Below are 25,005 nucleotides of genomic sequence, written 5' to 3' on the forward strand. Positions count from 1 at the left end.
TCAGGGCACAGCCCTTCCCATCCTCAGTCCCCAGGGTCTGGGACTATGTGGCTTCTGCCCTCTCTGCTCCCCGTCCATGCGAGCCAGGACACTTGGACGCATGCCTGACCTTTGATTCTTTGTCACACCTAGGTGGCCCTGGTGCAGTGGACCGAAAGCGTGGGCCTGACGCTGGTGGGCCGCGACCAGTCTTCCATGCAGCTGAGGACCCCTGGTGACCAGATCCTGAACTTCACCATTCTGCAGCTCTTCCCGTTCACCTACGAGAGCAAGCGCATGGGCATCATCGTGAGGGTGAGTGGTCCTTCGTGACGCCCAGAGATGCTTGGAGACCCCAGCTGCCAGGTGTGTCCCCGAAGGTTGGCCAGTCGTCCTTGCCTCTTCCCAGCATCCTACCATGGTGTCTGTCGCCCAGACCTACACTGGGCTGTAATGCCCCGAGCCAAAAGGAAATTTGCATGTCAGTTAGCAGGTCCCGGGTGACCAGGCTGTTCCCATGAGCCCGATTTTGGGGTGAGTGTTGTAACAGTGATGAATTAGGCTGTTTTTGGTGACGTGTCCATCCTCTGTTGTTTCAATCAGAATCTCTGTGTGTTACTGAGGTAGAGGTCATGTAGCGTACTGTACTGGACAGCTGACAGTCCCACAGGAACTCGTGCGTTCACCGTGCTGTGCAGCCACCTGGCAGGATTCAGGACACGGCCATTGCCCCAGGAGAAGCCCTGCACCCCCAGCAGCCACTCCCCCACCCCTCTGTCCAGCCCACTTTGTGTGTATCTGCATTCACCCACTCTGGCTGTGCCGTGTGAGTGGAAGCCTGCACTGCGCTGCCCTCTGGTGCTGGCTGCTTTCTCTTAGCATGTTTTCTTTCATTGTAGGAATTGCGTTTTGAATTTTAATGAAAGTATTTGAAAAGCGGGTCTGAGGCCAAAGAGAGACGGAGAGTGAGAAAGCCCTCCCACCTGCTAGTTCATTGCTTAGATGTCCCCCATAGCACGGCTGAAGCCAGGAGCTGGGAACATGATCTCTGGGTGTCCCACATGGGCAGCAGCCAAGCAGTTCCTTGAGCCAGCACCTGCTGCCCCTCATGGTGCCCATTTCATAGGAAGCCGGACTGGAGAGCAGGTTGGGATCTGATTAGTACGATAGGAGAGCTGGCATCCCAAACAGCAAGTTAAGCACTGCTCCCAGCGCCTGTTACTGACGTGAGAGAATGGGATGATGGCCGACTTCCTTCCACCAAGTCGCTCACCAAATGCCTGCATCAGCCTGGGCTGGGACCTGGAGCCGAGACCTCATTCCAGGTCTCCTACATAGGTGATAGGAACCCCGCTACCTGCCTCCCATGGTCTATGGAGCAGGAGGGTGGAACCAGGGGTCGGAGCCAAGCCTCAAGCCCGCTCACTCTGATGGTAGTCGTGGGCATTGCAGCCAGTACCCTAACTGCCAGGTTCCATGCCTACCGCGATGCCATGTGTCTAAGGGTTATTCTCATCAGACCCATTCCTTTTCATGGCTCACTGGCGCCCCCTGGGATATGTGCCTTGTTCAACTTGTCCCCTAGTCCGTGGGTTCTTGTTTCTGTGTCGGCTGCTGTGACTAGCGCTGTGGGAGCAGGGGAGCATAGCGTCTGTGGTCCTGTTTGCAGTTCTTTAGGGCTGAGCCACGCTAGGTCCGTCACCTGCTCCTGGATCCCTCCAGACTGCTTACTGCGCGTGGCTGCACCGCTCCATGCCTCCTCCCTCCCAGCCCTGCATAACAGCGCCAGCATCCCCGCATCCTTGCCACTGCCTGTTTCTCCCCGCTGGTTTGTAGTTGTCCCCTGATTAGGGAGTGGTGTGTCATTGTGGTTTGTGTTTTCGTTTCCCCAATCACTGACAGTGATGCGTCCAAGGATTGTTGCGTTCCCTCCTGGGAGCATTGGCTCTCAGAGGACTTTGCCTGGTTTGTAATTGGATTGTCTTTTTTTTTTGTTTTTTAAGATTTATTTTTATTGGAAAGACAGATTTACAGAAAGAAGGAGATACAGAAAGATCTTGCATCCACTGGGTTACTCTCCAAGTGGCCACAACAGCTGGAGCTGAGCTTATTTAAAGCCCCTGGGATGGCCCAGTGAGGCCCAATGGGAACTCGCTTTCCAACAGCCTGGCTTGAGTGGTTTGTCTGTCTCACATGCTGATAGGTGCTTTCTGAGTCTGCCTCGTCAACATGGTCCACTCCGGCCTGAACCAGGGCTTCCAGGCCACGTCATGAGCCCAGCCTATGGCTAATGGCCAGCAGCTTCAATCCTGGGGGCGGCTGTTTCCCCGGGAAATGACAGTCATTATCTCCTCTGGAATCAAGATTGTTCCAGTCATTACGTTTTCCAAGTTCAAGAACCGTGGGCTCCACTGAGGTCATTTGAGAGCTGAATCATCAGGTTCCTGGGACCAGCTCTCTGAGGATAAGTGGGCGGCACACGCCACTTTCCCATCCAGGCGCCCCTGTATCTTCCCATTGCAAGAACACAGCCATCGTGATTGGTATATGCAGATGACGTGAGAAGATGACAGCTCAGGCTAGAGGCTTCCCTAGCCTGGCTTGGCAGCTGTTGCACTGTAGCTCCCTGCCATCTGCTCCCATGCATTCAGGCGCAATAGCTCACAGCCCCTCCTAGCACCACAAGGCAGCCTGTGTACTGCATGGATCTCTATCTAGTAAGAGATTAGCTAAGCAGGGGGAACAGCCAGCTTCTTTTGGGGTTTATATGCCTGTCTTTCCAAGGATGCCCGTGTGCTTTTGTTATGTGTGAAATATTCTGCCGCCTTTCCCCTCCCCCCATGTGGATGATGGAGTTGGGTTGGCGAGATAGATCATCGCTTTGTCATTGTTAGCATCAAAGAGGCCTCCACTCAGGTGCCAGGCGCAGGCCACAGTGGGCACAATGTGGCTCCTGAACAACGTGGCACCAACAGCCGATCCAGTGACTTGATAGTGCATTTGGGCCATGAGATGGGAGCAAAGTAAACTTGGGATGAACTTGGTGGGAGGAAGTGACTCAGAGGAGGAGATAGCGGACCCAGTGTTTACATTGGAGGAGACGGCGGAGCTCGCCTGGGCCGGCTGCATGGTGCAGGAAGCTGGTGGGGGCGTTCCTTCCTACTGCCATGGTGTCCCACCAGAGAGGGAGAAGGCCCCAAATGCTTTCATGTGCAGACCCCACTGCTGTCCTTGGCATGAATCCCGGACAAGCAGAGTGGGGACTCATGGGAGAGCGAGAGTGCCTGGGAGTTTGTGGGAGGCTCCGGGCACGCTGTTCTCAGAGCCTGCCTGGGGCTAGAGGGCATGAGGAAATTGTCGTGAAGGGGAACAAGAGCCCTCAGTCGCCATCAGTGTTTGTCTCGGCTCTACGTGGGGCTCCTGGGGTTGCAGAGCGCAGGAGCAGGTGCTGCTGGCCTGGCCGTCTCCACGTGCTTCTCCTCAAGGAAAGAACAGGGGGAAAGTGACAAGGCATGGCTCCGTCCATCTTCACAGCCTTGGTCGCTCACCCTTGGCATTGCTGGTGTTTGGGACCAGATGGGTACCTGGTGTGTGGTGCCACCGAGGCACTGCGGAAGGGTTTCCCAGCATCTCTAGCCTCTGCCTGGTGAATGCCAGTGCCAGATCACAGGCCGTGTTAGTTACAGTGCTGGCTGTCTCCTGGGGGACCACACCTGCCCCTCTCCCCTCCAGCCTTAAGAATCTGGGCTAAGGGGCCCGGCAGCGTGGCCTAGCGGCTAAAGTCCTCGCCTCCTTGAATGCCCCGGATCCCATATGGGCACCGGTTCTAATCCCGGCAGCTCCACTTCCCATCCAGCTCCCTGCTTGTGGCCTGGGAAAGCAGTCGAGGACGGCCCAAAGCATTGGGACCCTGCACCTGCGTGGGAGACCCGGAAGAAGTTCCTGGTTCCCGGCTTTGGATCGGCGTGCTCCGGCTGTTGCGGCTCACTTGGGGAGTGAATCATCAGACTGAAGATCTTCCTCTCTGTCTCTCCTCTCTGTATATCTGACTTTGTAATCAAATAAATAAATCTTTAAAAAAAAAAAAAAGAATCTGGGCTAAGACTTGGTCTCCGTCTGTGTCCAGTATCACCGAAGGCTGCAGAAGTCATCTCTGATTCCAGCAGGTGTCGCATCCCTGAGAGTGCTTTGTGAGGGGATCTGACCATGGCTCAATGTGAATTATCTCAGCTACAGCTGGTAGGACTTGTTGGTCTGCCCATTTTACAGATGAGGAAACTGAGGTTAAGAGAAGCAACTCATCCAAGTGCATGCAGCTGGGGCTTGTGCTGGGCCAGGCAGTGGGTGCTGTCACAGAGACATTACAAACCCTCAGGGCATTTGGGTGGCCTGGTCTCTAGGTAAGCCCTCAGGTAGCCATGGAGCCCAGAGTTAACCCAGGCCTGTGGTTCTCAAAGGATGTTCTCTGAACAGTGGTTGTTTGCTGGTGTCTGGAGACATTTCTGGTGGGTGCTTGTGGGTGCTTGGTGCTGCTGGCATCTGGAGTGCAGACCTCAGGCAGGCGAGGGATGGCCCCCCAGCACGGAGCTGCGGTGTGCCTGGATGTGGGTGGGGTCGAGGTTCAGCCCTCCAGATTCAGTTGCTCATCCTCCCCAGGCTCTGGGTGGCCCACAGGTTGGTGTCACTGGGGCTCCTGACCCGTAGGTTTAAAACCCTCCTGCAGCAAGGGGGAAGCAGCTAGGATAAGCATTGTTTTGCAAAAGCACGTGCCAACTCCCCCAGATCCTGCGTTTTCATCATTTGATAGTTTTCCAAACACGTGTTTTCTTGGACTCTGTTGTGACCCTTGCCCAACCCACGGTCCTCTCTTGCTTTTTGTCTTTGGCCAAGTGAGAGAGAATGAGTGCCTGTCAGCCTCGGGCACTTGGTGCGCAGAGCGGGGAAAGTGCTCCCTGCGGCCTCTCAGTGCCTCCTCTGGCTTCCCTCCCCAGGATGAGTCAACGGGCGAGATTACGTTTTACATGAAGGGGGCGGATGTTGTCATGGCAGGCATCGTGCAGTACAATGACTGGCTAGAGGAAGAGGTGAGTGAGACGCCGGAGCAGGTCAGGCCTGGTGGCATGGCCTGCAGACGCTGTCCTGGGCCTGGTGGAAGACATGGGGCAGGAAGTATGTGGTTGATGCTCAGTGACCCCGGAGTGCCAGTTGGGGGTTCGCAAATCCACATACCTCCAGTGACTGGGCAGGGGGCACCAAAAAAGAAAGCAGGCTGGGTCTGAGCCTGGCATGGCACCCTGTGCAGGCCACACACCCTGACAAGTGTTCGCCAAGGGCGTGGGGGAAGAACCGCTACTCAGTGACTGCTGATAGGGGATTTATGGGGACAGTGCCCAGCTTTGCCCGTGCCCTCTTCTTCCCCAAACCACAGCTCCTGTGTGAGTGGAGCCTGCTGCAGCTATTGGGGGATGCCTGTCAGCGCCCACGCTTCAGGAAAGGGCGCTTGAGGGAAAAGCCCCTTGCCAGTTGGCTTTTCTCCCTGTCCCTTCAGAAGGGATGCAGCCACCTCCTTGTCCAGTTGCTCTTCGGAGCTGGGGCCTGGGGGCTCCCCGCTGACCCCAGTCTGTCTCACAGTGTGGCAACATGGCCCGGGAAGGGCTGCGAGTGCTCGTGGTAGCCAAGAAGTCTCTGGCAGAGGAGCAGTACCAGGACTTTGAGGTAAGCTGGCCTGCAGCCAGACCTGCCCACTTCCACAGTCCCGGCTGGCGGCGTCCCCCTCACCCCCTGTGCCCTCGCCTCCTGAGCTCCTTCCCAAGCTCGCCTGCTTCCCTGCCGTTGCACAATGGCTACACTTGCTGTCATCTGCTTGGAATGTTCTCCACAGAGGCCCGTGGGCCAGCTCTCTCACTCCCATTAGGTCTTAGCTGCAACACCAGCTCCTCCAAGAAGTTTTCCTGGATTGCCTAAGGCACTCTCCTCCTAACCCCCCATTTTCCTTCTATCTCATTTAACTTTCTTCATTGTCTTTACAACTCTCGCTTATATACTTCTTCCTTTCCTTTTTAAAATTTCATCCTAGCCATCACCTGTCTGAAATCTGGCTTTTAAAGATTTATTTAATTTGAAAGGCAGAGTTACAGAGATATCTCCCATCCCCAGATGACCTCAATGACCAGAGCTGGGCCTGGTAAAAGACAAGAACTTGGAACTTCAGCAGGGTCTCCCATATGGGTGCAAGGGTTCAATTACCTGGGCCATCTTCTGCCTTCCCAGGCATATTAGCAGGGGACTGGATTGGAGGTAGAGCAGCTGGGACTTAAAGTGGAGCCAGAACTCAGAGGGGATGGTGGGGCCCCAGGCAGTGGCCTCCAAGGCACCCCTATAGGAAGAAATCCTTTTGAGGGCCACATCTTCATCCTTCTGGCTTGCATTTCCACCTGTAGGCCTGGGATGGGGACTGGCACCTGCTGTACCTTCTGGAAAATGTGGCATAAATCGCCCCCTTGGAGCCCTGACGTCTTTAAGTTGCAGAAAGTGTTGCACTTGGGTTGGAGTGCTGACTTGTTTGCAGTGGTGCAGGGCTCCAGGGCAGGAGGGGAGGGTCCTGGTCACCTTTGGGTCTTGGCCAGCATGCAGGGGAGGGGCTGGGGCCCAGGGAGGGGCTGGGGCCCAGGGAGGGGCTTGTGTGGGCCTGACCCTGCTGCCTGGAGACCCTGGGTGGAGCCTGTCCCCTTGCCATGCTTGTGTTTTTTGTGGAGCCACTTCCAGGGAGTCCTCCCAGCTCCACACCCTGCCCACCGCCTGCCCCTGTGTTTCAGAGCCTGGGATGTGAACATGCCTGTGAGTGGGTGTGGATTTTCTTGCCGATTTTTGCTAACATGCTGGGGGCAGGGAGCAGGCAGAAGAAAGGCCAGGGTGAGGGAGGCTTGTTGACTGAAGGTGCCAAAGTGGCTGCTGAATTTTGGCTCTTGGAGTGAGGCCTGTGCCCTCCATGGTGACCGGAAAAGGGTTAGGGATATAGAGGCAGCCCATGTGGGTCCTAAGAGAACAGGCAGCGGGTGGGTGTACTGGCTGCAGGGATGGTTGGGGAGGCCCGGGGCCCTGCTAAGGGCTGAGCCCAGATCCTCTTCCTGCATGACCTGTCTGGGGAGGAGGCAAGGGTGTGTCGTTTCCTCTGGGGTCCCACCTGTGCCCCTCCTAAGCCCTGATTTGTTGCCCTGTGCCCAGGCCCGCTATGTGCAAGCCAAGCTGAGTGTACACGACCGCTCACTCAAGGTGGCCACGGTGATCGAAAGCCTGGAGATGGAGATGGAGCTGTTATGCTTGACCGGGGTGGAGGACCAGCTGCAAGCCGACGTGCGGCCCACCCTGGAGACCCTGAGGAACGCCGGCATCAAGGTAGGCATCACTTGTTAGTTTGGGCCACCATGCGGTACGAGCTCCACACCGTGCCTGTCACCCTCATGGCTGAGCAGCAGTCAGAGGAGCCCAACAGGACCGCCGGGCCTGTCTAGGAGGCACTACCCCCTCCTGCATAGACCATGCTAGGTCCCCACCAACACCAGCCCCCCCGATAGCACACAGGTGCTGGGCCTCCCAGTTGAGCTGAGTTCTGTTCTCACAGTGACTGCAAGCTTTGCACACCACCCTGAATGCCTTTTGGGCTCCTCTGCTGTGGGTCACTTGGAAACTCCTAGTGGAGTATCTGCAGCGGCCAGGAGGGGGCGACCTAGCACCAGGCAGCCTCAGGAAACCCAGAGAAGTGTTGGCTGGGGTGCCTGCCAGGGCCTGGGCCCACCCGTGGCACAAGCATCCAGCCCTTCAGGAGCTGGGTGTGGCCGTGCCTCTCGGAGGCCCCTCTCTGTTCAGCCTCCAGGACTCGTCCCTGCTGGGAACTGTGGGAACAGAACAGTTAATGAAACAAGAACTGAGGCGCCTGCACAGAGCGTGTGGGAAAGTAGAATTAAAGCTGTTTATTTTGTTGTAAAATGTCTTGAAGTCTGCACAGAGCTTTTCCATCATGCGCGTTCTCTGCAGACCCTGCTTCAGGGCCTGGCCAGGACAGGGTGGGCTGTGTGGCTTTGGGCGCGTCTCCTGTCCTCTCTGGGCCCGTGGCATGACCTGGCTCAGGGCATGTGGGGCCCTGGCACTGCTCCTGTCACACCTCGTGGGCAGAGTTAACCCCAGGAGCGGCTGTCATGAGCATGCGGTCATGCAGAGAGGCTGTGATGTCACTGTCATGTTTTCCCATGGGATGCTGGGTGACCCCTCCATCCATGGGCGTCCTCTTCTTTCAGACTGTTGGCTGCTGTGAGAAGAATCCCTAGGAGGAGGGTTATGAACTCTCCTAGGTCAGAGCTTGAGCAGGGCTCCTTCTCAAAGTGTCACAGCATCGCTGCCGGCCACCAGCAGTGGCTTCTAAGGGTCCCCGAATCCCAGGACCTGGTGTGTTTTCTGAGGGGTCGGGAAGAACCTGGGAATGCCAGGAGATGACTGGAACACATCAGGCTCACCCCCATGTTCTTGAGGATACAGCAGCTAATGATGCAGGCAACAGCCCCATCTTCACACAACTGAACGCACAGGACCTCTTTGGTTTCAGGTTTGGATGCTGACCGGGGACAAGCTGGAGACTGCTACATGCACAGCGAAAAACGCCCACCTGGTGACCAGAAACCAGGATATTCATGTCTTCCGGCTGGTAAAGCCCCCTGTGCACGGGCCCGTGTCTACCCTGGAGCCTCATTGCCTGCAGGGACCCCAAAGCTGGGAGGAGGTGGCACATAGCACCTGGGGTGGGACAGATGGAGGTCCACGTTAGCTTGGGCAGGATCACGTGGTGAGGCTGGTGCAGGCATGTTCTGGGGTGGTTAGGAGCTCCTTGCTGGGGCCCTGGGGCAGTGCTGTTCTCTGTCGGAGCGTCATGGTCCCCTTTGAGAAGTACTGCCCCCTGACCCTCATAGATCAGTTCTTGCATGTGAGGCAGTACACAGGACCTTCCACAGCCAAGGCCTTGGATAAGAAGGAAATTGCAGCCCGTCTGGCTTCTTTCTGGAGCCAGAAAGAACTGGCTGCTCTAGTGGCAAGCTCTTTTTTTTTTTTTTCAAGATTTATTAACTTTTAATTGAAAGACAGTTACAAAGGGAAGGAGAGACAGATCGAGCTCCCATGCATCAGTTCACGCCCAGATAGCTGCAGTGGCCAGAGCTGCAACTTTCTTCTGGGTCTCCCACATGGCTGCAGGGACCCAAGCACTTGGGCCATCTTTGCTGTGTTCCCAGCTGCATTGGCAGGGAGCTAGATCCCAAGTAGAGCAGCCAGGATATGAACAGGCACCCATATGGGAGGCTGGTGCCTTAGGTGGAGACTTAACCTGCTACACCATGGCACCCTCATGGCAAGCTCTTGACAAAGCAGTGCAATAAAGTGCTCAAATGTAGAATGCACAGAGCACTCAGCACACGGCGGCCTGTGATTGTCAGTCCCGCAGGGCTTGTGGGCTGATGGCTGGCGTCCAGGTCCCCCCATAGCTCAGGATCATCACAGCTGGGGCCAGGGCAGGGCCTTTGGCTGGGGTGGCCACTGACATCACACTGGAGAGCCTTTGTTAACTATGCCGTCGTCTCGTCACTTCCGTCCCCTTCCAGGTGACCAACCGAGGCGAAGCCCACCTGGAGCTGAATGCCTTCCGCCGGAAGCACGACTGTGCCCTGGTCATCTCTGGGGACTCCCTGGAGGTGTGTGCAGGGCCTCATGGGAGCCTCACATGGCCACTGGATGTCAGGCTGGGCTGAGCTGGGGAGGGACTGTGCCTGACCCGCCAGCTCTCCCCAGGTTTGCCTCAAGTACTACGAATATGAGTTCATGGAGCTGGCCTGCCAGTGTCCGGCCGTGGTCTGCTGCCGCTGCGCCCCCACCCAGAAAGCCCAGATTGTACGCCTGCTACAGGAGCGCACTGGAAAGCTCACCTGTGCTGTAGGTAAGTGGTCCCAAGCGGCAGGGTCCCAAGTTGGCCCTCCCTGCAGGGGCCTGGGATTCCTTATGAAAGTGTAATTAGTGCTGGCTGCCCATCCTGTCATGAAACTCCCCAGGCGGGCTGTCTCAGGTCATTTTTCATTCCCACAGACTTTAGCTGCTTCTGTTTTTTAGTGTTTCCCTTTGAGAGAGCAAGTAAGCAGGGGTGAGGTTCCCCTAGCAGCGTCACACTTAACATGCCCACCTGTCATTGGGGCACAGTGACCCTTGGAGAGTGGCCTCTGGTGCTCGGCAGCCCTACCTGGGCATTGTGGGCTAGAGGACAGGCTCTCAGCAGGTGCCCAGCCAGAGCAGGGTCTGGGACGTGTAGCACAGCCACCTCTCCTCTCTGCTGGCCCACAGGTGACGGGGGCAATGACGTCAGCATGATCCAGGAGTCCGACTGCGGTGTGGGCGTGGAAGGCAAGGTGAGCTGCTCCCCACTGCTCGCTCAGCCCCGCCCCACCACGGGCCTGTCCCCCACCGACCCAGCCTCAGGGTGCGGGCAGCTTCCGGAGGAGAATAACCATGCGCATCAAGGTTGCCTGTCACTTGGGCGTCAGGGCCGCATCCCAAGGTTGCTCACGGGCAGACGACACTGGTTTGCTTGCCAGAACCCGTTTCTTGTGATTTTCTGTCTTCTGCTTGGAGCACAGCAAGTGTACTTGGAGCATCTTGGTGGTGGTTGCCTGGGTCGGTGGAAGCGTGGGGATGCTGGACATGCTGATGTTGGGGTGTGCAGAACATGGCCTGGCTTCTTCCTCAAACACGGTGAGAGGTGCAGTGCTGTTCATGTATTTGAAAGACTGAGTGACAGAGAGAAAGGGGCAGAGCGAGACGCACACATCTTCCATCTTGCCTGTTTACTCTCCAAATGGCCACAACTGTCAAAGTGCTGGGCGTAAACAAGGAGCCTGGAACTCCATCCTGGTCTCTCACATATATGGCAGATGCCCAAGCATCTGAGGCGTGTTCACGCCTTGGCAGGCGCATTAGCATCAAGCTGCATTGGAAGAGAAGTAGCCAGGACTTGAACCAGTGCTCAAATGAGATGCGGGAGTACTGAGGCCCACCTGCCTCAGCACCACTGAACTGCTCTCTGGCACGTCTTGTCGTGTATCTCCATGAATGTGTCTGACGCTTGGATGTTTTCCTTATTCCTTTCCCACCATTTCTGGCTGTCTGGTCCGCAGCCAGATGCCAGTTTGGTGAAGTTGCTGAGTGGCATGATGGGTGGGTGAGATATTAACCTGTGAAGTCTGCCTGGATCCCTGGAGAGACTTGAGGAAGCACACTGGAGTTTCAGCAAATTCTCTGCAGCTCTTGTATACCATTGAGACATTTCCACCAACCCCTGAGGCTGGCATTGTGCCTACGATGTGTTAAAGTGCCAACTGCCATGCTGGCATCCCAATTCAGTCCCCTGCTCATGTGTCTGGGAAAGCAGAAGAAGATAGCCCAAGTGCTTGGGTCCTTGCACCCATATGGGGGACCCGGATAGAGTTCCTGACTCCTGGCTCTGGAGTGGCTCAACTCTGGCCGTTACGACCATCTGGGGTGTGAACCAGCGGATGGAAGATCTCTCTCGTCCTGTTTGTCTCCATAGCTCTGCCTTTGACATAGACAGATAAATCTTCTAAAAGTTCTCCCTCTGCTCAAGTACTCTGATTGCTCTTTTAGAATAGGAAAGTGTTTACTTTAGAAATGGAAACAGTTTAGAAATAAAGTGTATACTTTCTTTCTTCAAAACAACCACATCAAACTAGGAACATGGGCTGTTCTTCTACAGTGTTGTCTGTGCGTTCTATTGGTTGTGGGTGTGAGCACACTTGTTAGGAGTGCACATACGTGTATATAGCATTTTGCTGTATAAACTTTATTTTTTAAAGATTTATTCATTTTTATTGCAAAGTCGGATATATACAGAGAGGAGGAGACACAGAAAAATATCTTCCATTTGATGATTCACTCCCCAAGTGCTGCGCCAATCCAAAGCCAGGAGCCCAGAGCCTCTTCCGAGTCTCCCATGCAGGTGCAGGGTCCCAAGGCTTTGGGCCATACTCCACTGCTTTCCCAGGCCACAAGCAGGGAGCTGGATGGGAAGCGGGGCTGCCAGGATTAGAACCAGTGCCCATATGGGATCCCAGCATGTTCAAGGTGAGGACTTTAGCCATGAGGCCACGGCACCGGGCCCTGTATAAACTTTAAATTAAAAGCACACTCTGCCTTGTGCTGTGCTGCTTGCTCCATTCCGGTGTGTCTGGAGTTTTTCCATGCACAGCCATCCCTCAAGTTGGAGGGTAGAGTCTGTTTCCACTTCAAGGGCACAGAGCTTCCGTTTGTCGGTTCACTCCCCAAGTGCCTGCCAACACCTGGAGTCCAGCCAGGCCAAAACCAGGAGCTGGGAATTCCGTGTATGTCTTCCTCACCGGCGGCAGGGGCCCAGCCATTGGTGACCACGTCTTCTGCCTTCCCGGGTCCTTCAGTAGCAAGCTGCATAAGCAACAGAGTGGCTGGGACAGGATGGAGGCGTCTAAGTGGCAGCCAAACCCTCTGTGCCGTAACACGTTCCCACAGCCGTCACTTCTCACCCTTCCTGCGACTCTTGATTTTGGAAACTGACATTCCTTAGGAACAGGTAGAGTGAAGCAATGGCCGTTCACCTGCCCTTTGCTTGGGTTTGCTGTTGTTAACATTTACACTTTCAGAAAGTGAATCGCAAACGTGATGATATGTTAAACCTAAACATGTCAGCATGGGGCGGCCTCATGGGGCAGTGAGTTAAGCTGCCACCTGCAGCCCCAGCATCCCATATGCACATCGGTTCAAGTCCCAGCTGCACCACTTCCAAATCCAGCTCCCTACTAATGTGCCTGGAAGACAGGGGAAACTGACTTGGGTTCCTCTACCCATGGGGGAGAACCTGGATGAAGTTCCTGTCACCTGGCTGAGCCCCAGGCATTGCAGCCATCTGGGGAGCAAACTAGCAAAAGGAGACTCCTCTCTCTTTCTCTCTCTCTCTCTCACTTTGCCTTTCAAAATAAACACAGATCAACTCAAGAAATAAGAAGAAAGCTTCAGGCCCGGCAGCGTGGCCTAGCAGCTAAAGTCCTCGCCTTGAGCACCCCGGGATCCCATGTGGGCGCCGGTTCTAATCCCGGAAGCTCCACTTTCCATCCAGCTCCCTGCCTGTGGCCTGGGAGGGCAGTCGAGGACGGCCCAGTGCATTGGGACACTGCACCCGTGTGGGAGACCTGGAAGAGGTTCCTGGTTCCCGGCTTCGGATCGGCGCACACCGGCCCTTGCGGCTCACTTGGGGAGTGAATCATCGGATGGAGGATCTTCCTCTCTGTCTCTCCTCCTCTCTGTGTGTCTGGCTTTGTAATAAAATAAATAAATCTTTAAGGAAAAAAGGGGGAAAAAAAGGAAGAGAAAAAAGGGAAAGGAAAGGAAAAAAAAAAAAAAAGAAGAAACCTTCAGCTTGGAGCTCTCCTTGTACATCAGTCAAGCAGCCCTGTCACCTCCCGACCGTAGCATTCACACAGAGATTCTGTGGGCTGCATAGTCACGCTTCCGCAGTTGTGCCCAGAGTGCCTTTTCAGTCTGAGAAGAGCTCCAGGGCCCAGGCTGTGTGTGTTCGTGTGTTTCCGAGTCTCTTTGATCTTCTGTAATGTGAAACACGTTTCTGCATCCTTTGGGACCAGGGTGGTGGGAGCCGTTATTCATGACATTGGCGTTTGTGGAGCCTTGGGAACAGTCACAGAGTGTCCCACGGGCGCTGCTGGCCAGGCAGAGGTGACTCAGACTCTTGCTTTGGGACGAGGACCGGGATGGGGCATCTGTGTTCTCCCAGCACAGCCATCCCTCAGGTTGTCCTGCAGGTCCTCTGATATGTGCCTGTGTCATTGCTGCCTTCCACTGTGTACCCGTTCCAAGGAAGGGATCCATCATGGGGCTGCCCAGCAACTTCTCCCTGCTTGGATCAAAGCACAGAGCTGCGTGTTCGGGAATATTCCATGGAGTGTTGTTAGAGGCCTATATGGGGCTGTTTTCTCCTCTTAACTGGTAGAAGGCCTGAAAATTACATCTCTTTGATTTTGAATGATTCTTCTGATATACATTATAGGATGGTTGAACCCCCAGGGCTTAATAGCAGACTCATTTAACCTCCAAATTATAACTATCTGTTTTTTGTTTAAATAAATTCCTCCTTTTTAATCAAATTTGGACTCGGACCACCAACAGCACAGAACTTGAAACCAAAGATCCTCTGTGCAGAAGTTCTTCAAAGATCTTAGAGTATCTTACTTTTTCAATTAAAGGGAAACATGTCGGCCCCGCCTGACCTCTCGGTCTTCTGAGGGCGCCCTGTTTTGTCACATTACAGGAGGGGAAACAGGCTTCGCTGGCAGCCGACTTCTCCATCACGCAGTTCAAGCATCTTGGCCGCTTACTCATGGTGCATGGTCGGAACAGCTACAAGCGGTCGGCGGCCCTCAGCCAGTTCGTGATCCACAGGAGCCTGTGCATCAGCACCATGCAGGTGGGTGAGCAGCTGGCCCCCCTGCCAGCTGTTCAGGGCTCCGGGTTATCCTGGGAAAGGCCCGGGAATCACACCGCTTTGAGCTCTTCCCGACCCCAGCTGGTTGAAACGCGCTACTTGGCCACGTCCAGCTGGTAGCCCGTGGGCATGTTGCTTCCCCCCTTGGTGCCCCAGCCGCCACCTCTGTCTGTGTGTAGAGTTGACATGAGCAGTAGCAGTGGGCCTTAGTGTGGCGTGGGTGCAGTGTGGGGATGAGAGTGACCGATGCTGAGTTGTAACTGGCTTGTTAGGCGTCCAGGAAATACTGCAGCTCTGGTTCTTACCCACACACAGGCAGAGGCCAACAGAAAGAACCACAGCATGAGAGTATTTTCCCTAGGCCTTGGGCTCAGTGTCCCCACAATCCTGACGGTAGCCTGAGCCCATTTTACAGATGCAGAGGCTGAGGCTGCGTTAGGGAGAGTCTGTGTAGTGTCCCCTGGTCTGTTGGGCAGGTGGACCCGAACCAGGCCTGCTGTATCAGCCAGCATCCCCTCCTGCAGGGGATTGCCTACTGAGGCCACCTTCACTTGCAGCACGCACAGTCCAAGGCCTGGGTCAGCCCTTGGCCCCCGGAGAGTTGGCCTTGGTCATTGAGACTGTTAGTGCCCCGGGAAGTAGGTGGCATCTTGGCACCATCGTGGTTGTTCACCAAGGGAGTCTAGAGCGAGTGAAGTGTTTTGCCATGTTCCCTCTTCTTGGTCATCAGGTTGTAGTGGTTCAATGTGTGTTAGCAAGGCGGCCAGAGGCGGGTCAGGAGACACACTGGCTGCTGAAAAAGCTACTGCCTGGTTCCCCTCCCCGTGCCCCCGGGGTGCCAGCACCCCCCGTCAGGCGGTAAGGACTCGGGCGAGGTGCATGCTGGAACCCACGTCTCCTTACCGGAGCAGGTCACTTGACCACCCCAGGTCTCAGTGTTTCTACCTCCGGTATGGCGATATGAGTCACCTTGTGCTCAGCCATAACTTCAAAACCAGCATTTTTCTGAGACATCTGTGCTTAAAACATCCTCCCTGGGATTAATGGAAGTTGCCCAGGACAAGCGTAAAAATGAGGCAGTGTTTTACTTCTGGGGACAGCGTTGAATCTCCTGAGAAATGCCGTCTGCCCAGCGCAGTGAGCTGGATGGTATCACCCTGCGTTCCAGACCTGCCCCACACAGGTTTCCTCCAGGCCCCCTGCGGGCAGTTTGATGGTGAAGGATCTATTGTGTTTGTGTGTGGAGGAATCTCACAGTGATTTTCATCAAAATCAGCCAAGACCAAACAGGTGGTGTGGTTCCTCAGCCCGCATCTGTACTTTTAATTTATGCTAATTCATCAGCTGAACTGGGCAATGCCATGGCTTTAATCACAGGAGAGGATCCACCCATCCTGGGCACAGAAACAAAAGGAAGGCTGGCAAGAGCTGGCTTCTATAGTGCCACATGACACTCCCATTGGTGCCGACTCTAGGAAGCCCTCCGGGCAGATTCTGGTTGCTGGGGACCAACTGTCTCCCCTGCCTGCTGTGCCAGAAGTGGCTGTGGGAGAACCGGTGCCCTGGACCTAGGCAGATGTGGACTCAGTGTTCTTATTTCTTCCAAGTGCTTGTCTTCTTAGTGGGAAGCCTTTTCTAGATATTTATGTTCTTGAGATAATGACAGAGAGAAAGCCACCTTCTATCTATGGGTCTGTCCTCCCTGCATGTGGCAGGGGGCCAAGCACCTGTGCCATCATCTGCCACCGCCCAGGATGCGTCAGTAGGGAACTGGATGGGAAGCAGAGCAGTGGGGACTTGGAAATGGGATGTGAGCGTCCCCAGTGGCAGCCTAACCCGCTGTGCCCACACTCCCTGCAGCAGGCTGCTCTGGGAAGGATGATGGCCTTACAGCCAAGCCAGCACAGGACTCGTAGAGGAAGGGGGCTCCTGGGGGCTTAGGCAAAAACACAGAAGCAAGTGAGTGGACAACCCACCTGTGACGCCCGTCACTGACTGGGGAGGTGGCTTTCCCTGGGCAGCAACGGCTGTGGGCTGGGTGGCTCCTGTGTTCTGCAAGCTTCTGCTGATCTCAGCCCTCCCCTCCCACCACAGGTGGCCAGGGCACCATGTCTGGTCCTCAGGCTGTCGCTGTCTATTTGGGTCCCTGCCGGGCTTAGGGTGGTCCTGTGGATCCCAGTGTCCTGGGGAGGGGGCGGAAAGGGGCTGAGTGTGGACGCTGGAGGTGGATCAGGCTGGGGGGCTCCTGGCTCTGTCACCTGGCAGCTGTGCGTTCTTGGCCAGGATATAACCCCTCACAGTGCCACCTCAGGATCCCCAGCTGTGTAGTGGGTGTGGTGGCCACAGCTGCCTTCCCGGGGGTGCTGTGGGAAGGACAGGTGTGAGAATGCCAGCCACTATCGCCATCATGGCCCCCGCTCACACCCTCCCCTCTCCCCTTGGTGCAGGCCGTCTTCTCCTCCGTGTTCTACTTCGCCTCTGTTCCTCTCTATCAAGGATTCCTCATCATCGGGTAAGGATAGCCCGGCCAGTTAGGGATGTTTTACAGACCCTCTGGTGAGTGCCACCCAAGAGAGCAGGGCCCCCGCGTGGGGGCCCAGGGCAGGCCAGGCCCAGTGGTGCAGTGCTGCCGTGCCCCCAGCTAGACAGGAGGTGGTCTCACACGGGTGGTCTGGAGCTCTCCATCCTTACCTGCCCCAGAGGGACCACAACAGCAAGCCAGGAGACTCAAACACCACGGGGGGCTTTAGTGTGGGGAGCGGGGTGCTAAAGCCTCTCCTGAGACTGGGAGGGGCCGTCGCAAGATGGCGGCTGGCCCAGGGCCAGGAGGCGGAGCTGGTCTCGCCAGCAGGTAAACAGGAAGTCACAGGGATAGGCTAATGCCCGCCCCCTGCGATTGCTGGCCTATCATAGCGCCAAGTGGACCCACGGGGAGAAGTGATTGGTGGAGAAGTATATAAAAGTAGCCAGTAAAAGATGGACGGACAGGACGAAGACAGACTGGCGGCCGGCAACGAGGAGAAAGACTGGGGAATGAAGCAGAGAGTATGGGAAGAAATGTGGGAAGAAGGGTGTCGGAAAACAGGAGGAAGGGTGGCAGAAGAAGCGGATAGGAAAGCTTAGACCAATGGGTACAGGCGCAGCGGAGAGAAGGTTTTAAACACAGCCGCTTTTGGCAGTGAAGGGTCCGGTTGCCAGCTTTTCCCGGACCCCCAAGAGTTTGCCACGTCGTTTTAGTGTCGCTGCCGCTGGGCGGCTGGGCGGCGACACTTTAAGAAAGGACAAGGGGTCTGAAGGCGTCCTCTGGATCGCTGCTGAGCCCTGTGCACTGTCCTGCTGGAGTACTTGGAAGCGTGGGCTGCACTGCCTTTGTTGGGTCCTTGCCGAGGGGGAGAACATACCAGGATCTAGTTCAGGGTTCCCTGTAACTGTGGACCTCATCCTCAGCCACCCTGGCCTCATCGCTATTGGACCCGACAGCCCTACTCCGGTCTCCAGGCCATCACCGGGCTGTGCCCTCTTCCGCCTGGTGTTGCCATGATTGGCCCCCCCACCTGCGGACACTCACTGGAACACCTGCTCCTTGGCCACCCCCACTGCCTGTGGGGTCTCCTTGGCATTGCTGGCACTGCTGTCTAGGGCACTCAGTTTTCTGGAGAACCATCACACTTGGCACACAAGCTTCTGAGGCAAGCGTGGTCACCCAGTTTTTCCCCTGAGGCTCCAGGCCAGGCAGCCAGCCCTGGACCAGGAGAAGCACTTAGCAGATAGGTGGCGGGGAGGGGTATGCATGGGCACTGGATTCCAGAGGCCTGGGTGGCTCTGACCCCTGGCTGTCTCCCTACCCAGGTACTCTACCATCTACACTATGTTTCCTGTGTTCTCCCTGGTCCTGGACAAAGATGTCAAGTCTGAAGTTGCCATGCTGTATCCCGAACTCTACAAGGACCTCCTCAAGGTGGGATTCAGTGCTGTCGCTGCCCCCCCCCATCCTCCTCTTTGCCTCATGTCTAATGTGAAGAAACTGGAGCTGCTGGCTTTATGCTGTATGGGGAAGGTGTGGGAGTGTTTTTTTTAATATATATATATTTTCATTGGAAAGATTTATGTATTTGAAAGACGTAGATGTTTTGTTTGCTGGTTTACTTCCCAAATAGCCACAGTGGCCAGGACTGGGCCAAAATCAGGAGCTTCTTCCAGGTCTCCCACATGGGTGAAGGGACCCAGGCACTTGGGCCATCCTCTCCGCTGCTTTCTCAGGTTCAGCATCAGGGTCTGGATTGGACATAAAGCATCCAAAAAGGAACTGGCGCCTACAGGGGATGCCAGCATCTCGAGCAGTGGCTTAACACACTGCTCCACAGCACAGGGCTCCGTATTTTATGTCAAAACTGCAGTAAACATACATCTAGAGTGGCAAACGCTGCAATCACATAAGTGGGAAACAGCCAGCGGGCAGCTTCCCCGGCGAGTTCCGTTTCACAGCCCCTTGAGCTCCTCCTGGATGTCTTGTACACACTTCTGAAAGCGAGTGTGGCAAACATGTCTCTGTAATGTCCTTTGTCTTCAAGGACAGAGTTACTCCCATCTAATATCATTTCACTTAAAAAAACAAACAGATTTCTGCAGCAGTCGCCTGTGGGAGCCACTGGGGGTGAGAGCCACGTGTGGTCAACGGGACGGGAACGAGGCAGGAGCGGGATTCACCCTGATCTCTCTCTCTCATTCAGGGACGGCCATTGTCCTACAAGACTTTCTTAATATGGGTTTTAATCAGCATCTACCAAGGTAAGGAGGGCAGAGCCATCAACTAGCTTGTGCTCTGGCGTAGGCCCCTGGGAGTCCCTTTCCCCCAGAGAACGTGAACACAGAAACCCGAGTGTCCACCAGCATCAGGGAGGGGGCCGCTGTGTCCCATGGAAGCCAGGCCTCCTGGCCGACAGCACTCATGTGAGGAACACGGGAGAGGCGGATGTGGGCAGGTGCTGTCGGCTCAGCGAGGTCATGGGGTCCGAGGGCAAGCGTGGCTGACAGAGGTCAGGCATCCCTGCCCTGAAGAGCTGAGTTCAGTGTGGACGCTGCTCACCTGACCTCCCAGGCTGGGTTGCGGTCAGGGCATAGGCGTGGGAGAATATGGTGTCAGGTCACTGTCGGCCTGCGTGCGCGAGGGGATGGGGAGCTTAGATGAGTGTCATGTTGGGGCTGTGCAGTGTTTAGAGAACATCACGTTTATTGGCAGAAGTCAGTGTTATCAGGAATTTTTCTTCTGAATGTTTCTAAGAAAGTCCATCAAAGTGTGTTACAGGCATCTGGTTTAAAAATATGCCACCCCTGCTTGGAACTGGTAATAACCAGTGCCACCTCTATCCTCAGCCCTGCTTATGAAAGGCAGCTGTCACTCTAAGAGGGCCCCCTGGGGAGCATCCCAGGGCTGCCGCGCCCCTGGCCCTGCTGAGCCATTCTCTGCCTCCATGTGTTCCTCTCTGGTCACCATGGTGACCGTGGCACATGTGGGCAGTTCTGGGGAGTTACCTTCCCTGGGGCTTTTTACCTTGCACCCTCGCTGCCTGTGGCACCTTCAGGAATTTGCTTCTGAGAGCTCCTGGAGGCGGTGGAGAGCCAGCTGGGGCCCACTGTCAATGATGTTGACACGGGGATTTCTCCACTCATACCCTCTGCCTGCTTGACCTCTCCTTCCCAGTCTAGTTCTTCCACGAGGTCAAAAGGGAGTTCCCAGGTTTTACGCTGCCACGAGGTGCCGCCCGCCTATAATGAGTGATGTGTTTTGTGTCTGAATGCTGACAGAGGCAGCGGCAGGGGTGACCCGTGGGCGGGTGGACAGCTGGGGCCACACGTCACCTTTCTCTGGCCTTGGCAGGGAGTACCATCATGTACGGGGCACTGCTGCTCTTCGAGTCGGAGTTCGTGCACATCGTGGCCATCTCCTTCACATCACTCATCCTCACCGAGCTGCTCATGGTGGCGCTCACCATCCAGACGTGGCACTGGCTCATGACCGTGGCCGAGCTGCTCAGCCTCGCCTGCTACATTGCGTCCCTGGTGTTCCTTCACGAGTTCATCGGTGAGACCCCCGCGGGGAAACCCCAGTGGCCTGGGCCTCCTCCATGCTGGCCCCTCAGGCTCTTGGTCCAGCAGCCCTGGGCACTGGACTGCCCCTAAGTCCTTTTTTAAAATTTTTTTTTAAGATTTTAATTGATTTATTTGAAAGGTAGAGCAACAGAGAACTCTTGCATCTGTTGGTTCACTTCTTAGAGTCACAAGGCAGGGCCAGGCTGAAGCCAGGAGTCTGGGGCTCCACCTGGGCCCCCACATGGGTGGCGGGGACCCCAAGCACTTGATCCATCTGCTGCTTTCCCAGGTGTGTTAACAGGGAGCTGCGTCAGAAATGGAGCAGCAGAGACTTGAACTGGCACCCGTATGGGATGTCAGCGTTGCAAATGCAGTGTTGCTTCAGCCGTTGCTTGCACCATTAGCCCCAGCCGGCTTTGCTTGAACAAAGCTTTGTCCACCTCTTCTTCCACAGGAGCAGTTCTGATTCTGCTTTAAGCTGTGGGTGGAGGGAGGTGGTGGTGCTGAGGGACCTGACATCTTGGGAGTGGGGGAAGCCAGGGGGTCCGGGAGGGCCCTGGCAGCTGGTTGGGGACCTGACAGCTGGAGGGCAGGGGAGATCATGGGGTGGGGAGATCTGGTAGCTAGAGGCAGGGGAGGCTGTGGAGGCCGTGGGGTGGGGGAATCTGGTAGCTAGAGGCAGAGGAGGCTGTGGGGTTGGGGACCTGGCAGGTTGGGGCGAGGGGAGGCTGTGGGGTTGGGGACCTGGCAGGTGGGGGCGAGGGGAGGCTGTGGGGTTGGGGACCTGGCAGATAGGAAGCTGTCAGGGTGAGGCCATGAGATTAGGGGACCTGACTGCTGGGGGATGGGGAGGCTGTGGGGTGGGGGCATCTGGCAGCTGGGACAGGGGAGGCCATAGGGTGGGGGTCCTGGCAGCTGGGAGAGGCTGCAGGGTTGGGGACCTGACTTCTGGGGGCAGAGAAGGCTGCGGGGTGGGAGTCCTGGCAGCTGGGGGTGGGAGGAGGCTGCCTGGCTTAGTCTCTGCTCATGATTCTGGGTGGACCTCTCACCCACCAGCTCCCCATGGGAACCCAGGGGTGCTTGGGCAGGGCTGTGGCATAGCTGGGTGGCTGGACCCTGTTTTGGCTTTGCGTTCTCACTGGCTGTGACTGTTCCCTACTCCTTCCACGTTTGAAGTACAAGTGCATATACAGAACACTGGATCAGCATGGAGGGGACACTGTTGTTGTTCAGTTAACCCTCTGCTTGAGATGCTGGTGTCCCCTGTCAGTGCCTGGTTTGAGTCTGTGTTCCTCTGCTTCCTGCTTGTTGCCATCCTGGGAAGCAGCAGGTGGCGCTGGCTGGGATGCTTGAATCCTTCCCACCCTCGTGGTAGACCCAGATGGGATTCTAAGCCCCCAGCTATGGTGTAAGCCCCCAGGTGTTGTGGGTATTTGGGCAGGGTGGGGAATGATTCCTGTGCAAAGTAACAGTTTTCAGCAGTTCACACGTGTCTCCTACTTTGTGCTCCAAGGCTTGAGCTAGAGTGGCACATAGGGGCATGACTCTGCCCAGGAAGCTCAAGTTACCTGTGACATTATCCTGCCTTGGGTCTGGGGAACGGGCACCAGCCACAGCCACATGGGGCTGGAGCTTTGGGCTCCAGGCCTAATAAACGGCAGCAACACTTCTGGTTCCAGTGCGAAAACCCTGGCTACTGCTGCCACATGCTGTCCCCCCATCTCAATAGCACCTGGAAATTCTGAGATTTACTCTCTGCAGCGACAACGGGGTGCCCAGGCCTCCACTCCAGTTCCAGGCTTCCTGGGGCTTACACCCAGAACCAGGGAGGGTTTCTAGGATGCTGGCATCTGCCTTGGCTTGCTGGACAGGGCTTAGAGGGAGAGCGATTCCAGCAATCAGATTGCAAATCACAAACTCCCTTAACCAGCCCCCCTCCCCCTCCCTGTCCCACCCTGACACTGTTTGCCTGTGTGTCAGGAAGGCATAGAAGCTGGCAGAGGGACGGGGGTAGATGTGTGTGTGCCCACGGGCCTGCCCACAGCCTGTCCCTTTAAGAGTGAGTGGAGGGAGGGAAGTGATGCCGGATCCCCAGCACACTGGCCCCAGAGTGCCCAGAGCAAAGGCTCTCTGTTGTGGGTGCTGATGGCATGCACCTGCCTGGACCCGGTGGCCTGCTCACCGCTGTCCCTGTCTGGTTACAGATGTGTACTTCATAGCCACGCTGTCATTCCTGTGGAAGGTGTCTGTCATCACGCTGGTCAGCTGTCTCCCCCTCTACGTCCTCAAGTACCTGCGAAGGCGGTTCTCCCCGCCCAGCTACTCGAAGCTCACGTCCTAGCCTGGGCACTCAGCAGAGGGGACCATGGTCTCCGTGCTTCCTGGATGGCTCGAGTTCAAGTTCTGCTCCCGTTCCCGCCCCTCCGTTGGTTTTGCAGTGTTTGCTGACACGTGCAGTTTTTTGGTGTGCTGGGGCTCCGCACTGACAAGGGCCTGGCACCCTGTAAACAGAGGGAGGTTCCTGACGGGTGCCCCACCCCCACTGCCAGCACCCCCAGATGATCAGCAATGAATGTGAAAACACCACGGCGGGGGCTCAGCTGTGAGACTGAGATGGGTCACTGTGCGGGCTTCTTTATGACTTGAATTTGTTGTCATGTGATAAAAGTTTCTATCTAGTTGAAAGGTTGTAGACAGCTTGTTTTTATTTTTAACAGTCTAATATGTGCAGATTCCATTTTTAAGTTTTTCTCCCTCTTACAACGCGATAATCTGAAAAAGAGAATGCTCTTGTGTGGGTTTTGGGGAAAAGCAAGACATGGACATTGGGCGGAGGTGACCCTCACAGCCGTGTGCAATCGGAGATGCCGACTCGCCACCGCGCCGTGGTCCCAGGTTCCCGAAAAGTGGAGCTGAAGAACAAGGGCGCCGTGCCCCCGAGCCAGCGGCCCCAGCACTTGAGGTTGCCTCCCCTGCCACCTCGTAAAAGGATTTCAGAGGTGTGATCATGCTTTGTAGGGACCTGGTAGCGAGGACAGCTGCCGGCGTCTGCAGCAGGAAACGGGCCACCACGCTTTGAAATGTGTTGACGGTGTGATAAGAGACTCTGCTAATTCTTTAGACAACATGGCAAATGTGACTCAGCTCCTCCGCGCACAGTGGAGAGGTCAGGGAGCCGGGGGCCCCGCTGCAGCGCAGAAATCTGTTTCCTGTTAAGAGGAATTACTGAGGATGAACTGACAAAGGCAGAGGCGTCACGCCACGCTGCGCCATCACAACTAGTGACTCTCAAAGCCAAGAGCCCAGGGCCCCAGGGGCTCAGGCCGGAGGCTGGGGGCTGGGATTTCTCCCACTGCCTGCGGCTTTCCGGGGCACTTGGCTGAAAGGTGGCCGGGAGTTGGGGTTCCTCCACACCAGGGTTGGCTGTGTACGCGTGTGTGTATTTCCTGTTGGGCTGGAGCTGCTTGTTTCAGAGGAAGGGCATTGGCAAGCCCTGAATGGGGCAGGGCAAGGCATGCTTGGCTTTCCAGGTTAGTTGTTGCAGGAGCCACACGTGTGTGCCGAGGAGGGTTCAGGCTCTGGGTCTTGGGGAGCTGAGTGTGGCTGGTAACTTGGACATGTGATTATTTTCTTTATGAATGCGCCACCTTTGCCACCTGGTAATGCTTGTGTACGTGGGAGAGTTGTAAGTTGCCAACTGATCATGACACTGCCCACCCTTGGGGAAACTTGCTCTCGGAGAGCCCCTGGCTGTCAGAGTACCCTTAATGTGCTCTTGTGTTTTGTCCTTTCAAAACCTTGCGAAGTAACAGAAGGCTGCAGGTACCGCAAGATAGACTCTTCATACTGTGTCTCCGAGCGCTCTGAAAAGTTCGCAGAAAACACCTGTTGTAGAAACAACATTTATTTTGAAGCGTCTTGGCACCGCCATAGACCTCTCCTGCTTTTCCATTAACTTTTTTTTGAAGTGCCCTGTCACTTTGAGTTCCTGCCACTGTGCAGTGTCTTGTGTGTGTGACCCAGTCATCTGTACCCGAGAGGTCTACAGAACACGGGGAGGCTGCATCGAGCAGGTCTTGCTCAGGACTGGGATTGCTGTCCCATGCTGCAGTGAGGCTGGGCCAGTCCGAGAGATGCTACGTGGTTTCCAAGGCAGCGGAGGAAAACATTGTATTTGAGTGTCTTTCTTGGATGTCAGCCTATGAGGTTGAGGTTCTGCTCTGACTTGGAGACCCCTGCACCTGGCACTGGGCACAGACGCAGGTGATGGCTCTGCAGGTGGGTCACAGAGTGCTGTTACGAAGTTACGGATGTTCCCATAGGATCAGAAGGATCTTTGTAAAAGTTCATGAGAAAATGCATAT

At 55.8% G+C, this 25,005-nt stretch overlaps 1 protein-coding gene across 1 annotated transcript in view; it reads left to right on the plus strand.

Moving 5' to 3' along the window:
* ATP9A (ATPase phospholipid transporting 9A (putative)) overlaps positions 1 to 24,536 on the plus strand; it is a 97,572-nt gene extending 73,036 nt beyond the window's left edge. The window contains exons 15-28 of the mRNA XM_058679605.1: positions 133 to 294; positions 4,971 to 5,063; positions 5,611 to 5,694; positions 7,204 to 7,374; positions 8,579 to 8,677; positions 9,624 to 9,713; positions 9,811 to 9,955; positions 10,354 to 10,418; positions 14,378 to 14,533; positions 16,999 to 17,063; positions 18,401 to 18,509; positions 19,282 to 19,339; positions 20,430 to 20,633; positions 22,846 to 24,536. Coding sequence (XP_058535588.1) covers positions 133 to 294; positions 4,971 to 5,063; positions 5,611 to 5,694; positions 7,204 to 7,374; positions 8,579 to 8,677; positions 9,624 to 9,713; positions 9,811 to 9,955; positions 10,354 to 10,418; positions 14,378 to 14,533; positions 16,999 to 17,063; positions 18,401 to 18,509; positions 19,282 to 19,339; positions 20,430 to 20,633; positions 22,846 to 22,982 — 1,638 coding nt within the window. The 3' untranslated portion in view covers positions 22,983 to 24,536. The remainder of the gene's footprint in view (positions 1 to 132; positions 295 to 4,970; positions 5,064 to 5,610; positions 5,695 to 7,203; positions 7,375 to 8,578; positions 8,678 to 9,623; positions 9,714 to 9,810; positions 9,956 to 10,353; positions 10,419 to 14,377; positions 14,534 to 16,998; positions 17,064 to 18,400; positions 18,510 to 19,281; positions 19,340 to 20,429; positions 20,634 to 22,845) is intronic.
* The last annotated feature ends 469 nt before the right edge of the window (positions 24,537 to 25,005 follow it).

This window comes from Ochotona princeps, chromosome 22 (assembly GCF_030435755.1).
Source record: "Ochotona princeps isolate mOchPri1 chromosome 22, mOchPri1.hap1, whole genome shotgun sequence".
NCBI lineage: Eukaryota > Metazoa > Chordata > Mammalia > Lagomorpha > Ochotonidae > Ochotona > Ochotona princeps.